The sequence below is a fragment of the Platalea leucorodia genome (assembly GCF_965183815.1).
Source record: "Platalea leucorodia genome assembly, chromosome: 2".
NCBI classification, from domain to species: domain Eukaryota; kingdom Metazoa; phylum Chordata; class Aves; order Pelecaniformes; family Threskiornithidae; genus Platalea; species Platalea leucorodia.
Genome location: NC_138824.1, coordinates 30,636,321 through 30,645,152, shown reverse-complemented (window position 1 = coordinate 30,645,152; position 8,832 = coordinate 30,636,321). Strand labels below are relative to the sequence as shown.

The 8,832-nt window shown below is 44.7% G+C and overlaps 1 protein-coding gene across 1 annotated transcript in view; it reads right to left on the bottom strand.

The window, feature by feature from the left end:
• Positions 1–734: 734 nt before the first annotated feature.
• CAB39L (calcium binding protein 39 like) overlaps positions 735–8,832 on the bottom strand; it is a gene marked incomplete at its 3' end in the record, with an annotated part of 46,821 nt that continues 38,723 nt past the window's right edge. Inside the window, exon 9 of the mRNA XM_082337235.1 lies at positions 735–914. Within this exon, the coding sequence (XP_082193361.1) occupies positions 735–914 (180 nt within the window). The remainder of the gene's footprint in view (positions 915–8,832) is intronic.

The window sequence follows — 8,832 nt, the reverse complement described above, 5'->3', positions numbered from 1 at the left end:
CACGTACCTGGGGTTGCTCCTCATCAGTCTGCTTGGGTTCTGGTGGGAATAGCCTGTGCTCTAGCACAAGGTAGATCACATACAGGAAAATAGGAGGCAGGCAGAAACAGCTCATCTGGCTGATGTCTTCTTACATTCCCTAGCACTGAATAGAAAACCTCTGATCTGGGCAAAAAGAAAACTTAAAGATGAAAGAACACAAAAATAAAGCAAAAATGTGACCTTTACTGCTCTTTCATCATCTCCCACTGTTTGGACTGAAGAACCCGATCTATAAGTGCAGCTAACTCCAGAGACAAACGTACTCTTTCACAGTCTTGTGTGTGTGCAGCACTAGAACAAAGTCACAACTACAGGTGCGAAGGAACAACGTTACGGTCCGCAGAAGACCTACTCTGTGCACTCACCAACAGCTTGAGTTTACTGATAAAGTTAAGCAAAGAGGTTCATTCTTCTTGAGCACAAATGAAAAATCCATCACACCAGCTTCTATGACAGAGAGATTCTAAACTGACATAAATAATTATAGTCTTGATTAAAAATAATATATTATTCTAGATTTTTGGTTTTTTAGTTTTCATGTAAAACCCCTATACTCTTGACATCTAGGAACAAAGACAAAATAAAAACCAGGCACTTGCTGTGCCTTCTCAAGCACTATTGTGGTGTTTAAGGGACACAGAGGAACTTAACAAATGAGATTAATGCCTACAGTGGAAAACGAGAGGAGTTCTTCATGCCGTCGGCTTTTTCAAGTCTCGGATTTGCTTAATCAGGTAGTTCTTCTCATCAGTGAATTGTTCGTCATCCGTCCTCTCTTTCTGGAAATTGCTCAGAAACTCAATTAGCTTGGGTTGGTTTTTCAACAGGATCTCCACAATAGGCTGTGTCTTGTTTGGACTGGCCACAAAAACCTAACATGCAAACAAAACCAGGCACAGGGAGACACAGAGAGAGAGAGAAAGGAACATCAGTCACATCATCCCCATAAGGTATTTTCTAACAAGTCAGCTGAAGGCTGGCAGGTAGATACTCTGCTGCTACACACCTTGTCCCAAGGCAGAGAGAGAGGAGTTAGTTACAAACATGTTGGTCCAACAGCAAATTGAAGCAAAGCTATGCCTGTGTGTGGTATTGCTTCCCTTTAATTTTGCTCTTTGTTGATAAAAGCGTTTGATTGTAAACCCAGCTGCTGAGAGTGAGCTACCAATTCTCAGCCTCTTCCACATGCAAGACTTAAATACACAGAAATTAATTATCAGGAGAATGGAAAAGCTTTGTGTCAGTATTGATATCATTTCCATACTAAACTAGGGCTAAAATTAGATTTGCCAGCTTTGTTTTGGTTTGGAAAAATATGTCAGAGGCTCCACTTCCCTCTGCCTAATCCATTCATGGGAGCGTGGAATTTCCAGCAGCAGGAGCGGCGTGGTGCGCCCGGCGCCTTCCCTGCCCTCGCCGAGCAGGGGAGGGTGGCGATGCAGGGAGGTGACGGGAGACACAGATACTCACCCGGCGCAGCCAGCCCAGCGCTGTGAGCTTACTGGTCTTCTCAAATAGCAGTTCTTAAGGATAAACCTAGCTGTGCTCTGATTCCTCCTCCTCTAATGTCTACAGCTGCACAGTTTTCCAGCTCTAGACATGACCCCCTATGCTGTGACACTGTTTCTTTAACATTTTCTCTGCCTTACGCGCTGGCTGATGACAGGAAACTTAAGGCCGGTTGTAAAGGCCAGCGGTGACAAGCTCTTCCCAGGGACCTCAGGATGCCGTGGAGATGCGGGCTCTGCAGACATCAGTCAGGGAACACATGCGCAGCACACCCCTGGCCACCCCGGGAGGAGCTCCCACATCTGGCTCGCGCTGAGGTTACCATGGCTGGTCAACAAAACACCGCCCGAGCGCTTGTGCAACGACATAAATAACTCTAGTTATTCTCTACCCGATGAGAAGAAATTAAGGATGGACAGGACTGGAAAACGTCCAGTTTCCCTCCAAGCCTGTTCAAACCAGAATGAAAACAAACATTTGCTGACAGTACAGAATGGCATGTTGTCCTGCCGAGCGCGGGCGGCACCACCACTTGCCCAGCCCCGGGGCCGCTGGGTCCAGACCTGGGGCTCTTCTGCAGGTTCATTTATCTCCGCTGAGATTGTGCCCACACGACAACCTGGGCCACGTCCAGCTGCGCAGGGAGCTGCCGCGTTACATGATGAGGAACACGTACACTCCGTCCCGGGGGGTGCGTTACAGCCCCTTGCCCCCAGAAACAACATCTGGTAAAGCCTGGGACAGGATTCAGACCGGACCCATCGTTAGGCTTTGTACATCCCAATTAGGGGATGTTATACGAGTGGTGTGAAAAATGCCACGCATGGGGAATGTGTGGAAGGAATGGGGCTCGGCACACATCAACAGTGCCACACTAAGTACTTCTGCCCAGACAGGAAGGTAAGACTATTTTTTTTATTCCATAAAGGTGAGGTAAAGTATCGACTCTTAAATCCTGGCGTCCTGATGCCATAAGAGCCCTGATCCCTGCCTATGCTTTTGTCTCCTCTGGATCCCTCCTCCTCAGGTCGCTCCTAGGAGTCCCTGCTTCAAGGTACTTTACCCTCTGGTCTGGGGAAAGAGCTGCAGCCTCTGCCGTGCTGGGTGAACGCTCCCAGGCCCCAAGTCTTTTACAAAGTTTTCCTTGATCTAGTGGCCAGGCCTTGGTCCCAGTGACAGTATAGTATCTACAGTTATTCACACCATCTTTGCACAGGCCTCCACACTACCTTTCTCTGATTACCCTGAGCTATAAGCTCAAATAATTTCTTTTTATGCCTACTTGCCACCTAAAACTTCTCAAGAGTAGCACCAACAGCCCCAACTCCTAAGGATCCCTTCAGAGCAGCCACTCTAAAATAACAGCTTTCCTGCGAGATGCTCCAAGCACTCAAAGTGCAACACCTTACCAGGGACACATCCATCAGTGGGTTGGACAGCCAGTTCGCGGCTCTTGCCACACTTGATGGACTGTCGATAGCTGATTGTTTTGTCGCTGCCTGCAGCATCTGAAAGCAATACCCCTTCCCTTGCAAATAACTTTGATATGCTGCTATTGATGCGTTGGTTTCCCATATGAGAAATAAAGTGTTTGGGGATGTAAATCACTGCTGAATGTACTTTACAGCTTCCAGTCTGTGCCTTATCTAAGGAATACAAATCTTGAAGTGTCGTGGGTACGCATGTTTGGCTCTGGCTGAGTCTGCGGCAGTTCACGCTCTCAGCTCAAGCAGCCCCACGATGCAGCTCCCCATGCGCTGACCCACAGCAGGTCACCGTGCTGATGGAGGCTGGATACTTCCAGGATTTGGACTGTGATTAAGCCCTAACTTGTCAGGACAAGCTTCCTTTGAGAAAAACAGTACATAAGACTACAGGCAGGGATGAGGAAAGTAACCATTACAGATCATCATTAAAAGTTTTTAATTTTGGAGTTCAGTTCCCCCTTTGTGACGAGGAGAAGAAAACGATGAAGTAAAGTGCCAGGACCCACGTTTGCAGAAATAATCTGATTACAGCCTGACCTTGAAGTGCTGAACATCTTCCTTCAATGGATATTAGGCCTCCTTATAAAGATAACTGAAGGCTGACTCTCAAAATTAAGAAAGCTAAATCATTCTTCTTGTAAAAGCTGTCTCATCTGCAAACAGAACTGGAAGGTTTTAGTGGTAAACCTAGTAAATACCACCATTTCATATTGGTCCTAGAACTAGTATTACCAGAGCAATTAATTAAAGAACTTAGTTTAATAGAAGACATCACATCCTGTTTATCTTCCTGCTCGATTATTTATAGATTATAACCTTCCCCTTGCAAAACTGTCAAACTGAACATTTAAACAAAGATCATCTTGACTGCCAGTCTTGCTCAGTGTCAACAGGGACTCATAAAGATAGAGTGTTAAAGGACCAGAAAATTCCTGAAATGTTATTCAATACTTCGGCTAAGCAAACGGAATCAATTCTGCCCATATCAACTAATCAGCTTCACAAAGCCCAGAATTAGGACCACCGTGAGACTTTATTTTTAAAAGACCCCCCCACATTCAGAAAACAGAAATCATTATTAACGCTATCTGGCACATTTGTACTAAAATGAAGTATAACTGAAGCTAAAACACTTCACAGAGAACTTTGTTTAACCTATGGTTTTATTATGAAAGGCTGTGTGTTCTAGAGCACTTAATTCAGATATATAAGACAGAGACCAAAATAAAGAGAGTACTCGTATTAAAATTCCAACTCTAAAAATAGCTGTTTCAGCACAGTTCCATTTTGTGAATATTTGCAAAAGGCCTGGAATGAAAATAAATTCTGAAGCTTCAAAAGTTGTCCAAAGTGGAACTGTTGCTCTCTTCTCCATTAAAAGTCATACACTGGAGTTCTTCAAACAAATACCAAAATCACTTGATTAGAGAATCTGACCTTGTTTCCTTATGATTAATAACCAGGCATCACCACCCTCTGGGACTACAGCAGAGCAAAAGCGATGACAGAGGTTGGATACCCTGGATTAGGTATTTTAAGACTTACTCTGGGATCACGCACAATCTTACTGCGTCAGGAAACTGCACACAGAAGTGCCTTACGGTTCGTGTTGCTTATAGTGCAACACTTCGCATAACACTTCTTGCCCTATAAACTCTCCAGCTAAGAAACAGAGAGGACACATCCCCCCAGACATGGTTTCAGCTTCGTACCAAGAGGAAACTGTCAGTACGGTCAAATTATGTGAGACCATTTGCAGAGCAAGCTGCAGGAGGTAGCTCTATAATGTGCACAAAAGAGAATGGAAAAATGAAACTAAGGTCACAAAACACAGTGTACCCATTCTATTTTTAGATTTAAACATTAAAATATATCTTGCTAAATGTCTTCTTAAGAACAAGAAAGTTGCATAATCCCAATTCACCACTACAGGGTGTTTTCCTCAAAATAATCTAATTGTTTACGTGAAAGCCAAGAGAGTTTGTTATTAGCCTTTATTTATAAATCATAGAATCGTTTAGGTTGGAAAAGACCTTTAAGATCATCAAGGCAAACCGTTAACCTAGCACTGCCAAGTCCACTGCCAAACCATGTCCCTAAGCACCACACCTACCCGTCTTTTAAATGCCTCCAGGGATGGGACTCAACCACCTCCCTGGGCAGCCTGTTCCAGTGCCTGACTGCCCTTTCGGTGAAGAAATTTTTCCTAATATCCAACCTAAACCTCCCCTGGTTTAGATTTCCTCTTGTCCTATTGCTTGTTACTTGGGAGAAGAGGCCGACCCCCACCTTGCTACAACCTCCTTTCAGGTAGTTGTGGAGAGCAATAAGGTCTCCCCTCAGCCTCCTCTTCTCCAGACTAAACAACCCCAGCTCCCTCAGCCGCTCCTCAGAAGACTTGTCGTCCAGACCCTTCACCAGCTTCGTTGCCCTTCTTTGGACACGCTCCAGCACCTCGATGTCCTTCTTGTAGCGAGGGGCCCAAAACTGAACACAGCATTCGAGGTGCAGCCTCACCAGTGCCGAGTACAGGGGGACGATCACTTCCCTGGTCCTGCTGGCCAGACTATTTCTGATACAAGCCAGGATGCTATTGGCCTTCTTGGCCACCTGGGCACACTGCTGGCTCATATTCAGCCGGCTGTCGACGAACACCTCCAGGTCCTTTTCCACTGGGCAGCTTTCCAGCCAGTCTTTCCCAAGCCTGCGTAAGGTCAAAGGAATACCTGCACCACATTCACCTGCGTATGAAAGATTTGGTCTCCCCTACAGGCAAACTCAAAGCAGGCTCCAGTAATAACTGTCACAAATCCATCACAGGAGCTGGAGAGCCCTTCCCAGTATTTGATCCTCAAAGTGTGCATGCTCAAGACTGAGGCCTCTCCACTGAAATCAGTTCAGAGAAGAACTGGTGACTCTCAAAGTCTACAACTCTAGGCGACCCCATTGGATTATTTATGGAGGAGGAGGAGGAAAGGTGTGAGGTGTATTAGCTTTTCCTGATGATTAAATACTGGCTAATACTCATGCATGCATTGCCTGGGACATCCAGCTTTACAAAGCAGCCGCAGACCTTTAGGATGGTGCCGCGAGGCAGAAGCTCCATTTTGCTCAGTCAAAAGAAAGAGAAGGAGCTGGAGCTAGGAGGAAGATCAAGCATCTCTCCTCAATGGAGAATGGAAGGAGGCACTGCAAGTGGGCGCTCTGTTTGTCTTCAGTTTCCCACCCAAAGCATCCTGGATGAGTGAAATGTTCTCAGAGCTTGAAGGGGTACTGGCATTCTCAGCCACAAAATGTTCCTGCAAAATATTTTTGCACTAGAGGTGCTCATCACAGTCATCTCTATCTTACAGTTTTGAATCCAATAATTAGAATTGCCTCAGGGAGGTAAGAGTCATATGCCTTTTTTTTTGGGTCAGCTGGGGCATGGGAGTGTTGGAATCTGGATGCTTACAAAACAAGCACTTTTTCATTTCAACTGTGTCTAACTGGTGAAACATCTAAATCAGGTAATTTAAACCCAAATCTTTTGGCAGCTCAGACAGAGCAGCAAGTATCCACTTCTCAGCAGACCTTTGATTTCAAATCACTGTGGTTAGTCTACTGTAATTTCAACCAGGACTGCACAGGTATTTTGCAAGCACAATTTAAAAATGCAGGCACAGTTTAACACTTATGAGATTGAAAGCTGAGGACAAGGTTCCTCTCCCAGTTACATTAGCATGGAATTATTACAGCTGACAAGAGAACCGGGCTGAGGGACACTAACCCAGAAACAGGAGGTAGGGATGCTGCAGAACAGGGCACAACCAGCCAGTAGTGCTTCTCCCCATTCTGTTAAATATTTGAGGATTTCCTTTAGTAGTTCTCCAGAAGTTAGAATTCAATTTAAGAAGTGAGATCAGAGGAAAACGCTCTTCTCTGACCTGCTCTACAAAGCTAATTCACAATGCAATTTTCTATAACATACCCTATGACTACTCTGCCCACCAGGGAGAAGTTGTGTTTCTGCATCCAGCTCCTTAGTGAGGACCTAAAAGGGGAGCTCTGCTGCACCTTTGAGTTACTCTAGTACACTGCTGGTGGTTATAAATGAGCAATTTCCAGCTGATCAGTTTTTTCTCTGAGTCTGCAATTTCCCCACCACAAGCACTACGCACGTGAGGTAGCGTGAGGCACGCCATGGCACCGCTTAAATGCTGCTGATGGGTACTGCTGGAAAAAACCAACAACATCCCATGAGGTTACTGTCTGAGGACAGGGTTTGGTCCTTTGAGCTGAAGAGTCACAACATTACCACCGCGCACTGTTTGTTTTGCTGGCCACCCAAAGGCCTCAGCATTATGTCCACGTGGTAGCAATCGCAAGCGGTCAAGCAAGGCTGAGCCTATAATATCTCCGCTCTAACTGGCAATGGGATGCAACATACTGGAAAAGGAAAGGAAGGGAGGAATGGGAAGGCAGAATGGGAGAAACAGCACTGCGTGACACGGTTGCACACTGGAATCCTTTCAAGTGATTCCAAATCCTTTCAAATGCCTCTTAAAATAAGCAAAATCAGCTGTTCCCAAGGCCTAGGCCATGCCTATCATTAATTCAGGAACAGCAGCTCATGTGTTTCATACATAAAAATCTGGCATTTATTCACAGAGTGGCTGAGAGAGCCCAATCCTCTCATCTCTTCCCTCCATAAGCATCTCAAAGGCTGGAAGTGTTTGGAGCCTGACTGCTCTCTTATCTTGGAGCCACATACCTCCTGATAAGGAGGAGAAGTTACTCACAGTGGTTCAGCTGACTATGGAGGAAGTCAGCAAGGGAACAGCTTACCAAGCTGCTTATTTCAGGGAGGGAATTTTTCTTTTTAATCCTCCTTGAAGCTTTTTTTTTTTTTTTTTTTTTTTTTTTTTGGAATCGGAAAGCTTTTTCGAGAAGCCACACATCCTCTAAGCCTCCACACTGAAGATCTGAAAGCTTTTTTCCAAATCAGAAATGGCAGAAGTACAAAACTCAACAAGTCACCATGAATTTGTGGAGGGTGATGTAACCTTTTCGCAATAGCATGCCTTTTGGTGTGATCTGGTATCTTTCTTAACCATCTTGGGGAAGGCTATCCTTACAGGCTCAATATTCCTCTTCTGAAAATCATTAACAACTCTATTTACATAGCTTGAAATTAAGCGTTCATTCCAAATTAAAGGTAGCTTTGCATAATAACAATCCAACTCACCCTCTGTCCCAGAGCAGAGAACTTTTTTGACAGGAAAATGGTAAACTTTTCACTTATTAACATTAATCATCATGAGAAGAGGGACACTGGTTGGGTCTGATAATTGTTTAAGACTGCATTAATGGTCACTGCAAAAGGACGGAAGGATTAAACTCATTTCAAGCTCAGATTTACCGAATCTTTTTAATACTTTTAAAAGCAAATTGTGTTCCTACTGATGCAAAGTGCTAGCACCATCTACTTTTGGTCTTAATGTAGAGTTTTAAGACTTTTTTTTTAATCTTTACCCAGAATCACATGGTAAAATGACCTAAGAGTTAGGGGAGGGTACCCTGGATATGACCTAGAAGCTGTGCATTTTGTTACCTGTAGCATCCACCTCATCGCTACTTGAGTAACTACCCTCAGCCCAAACCAAAATGATGCTGCTTTAGATCTCACCTGAAGGAAGGCAAACAGAAATCAGAGGCTGAGTGGTAGAAAGGTTTTCAATTAAGGCATTCACAAATACTGGAAGTGACTGTAAACCCCAACCTTTGCCTTAATTTTCTGGGCTTTCCCTTGGCC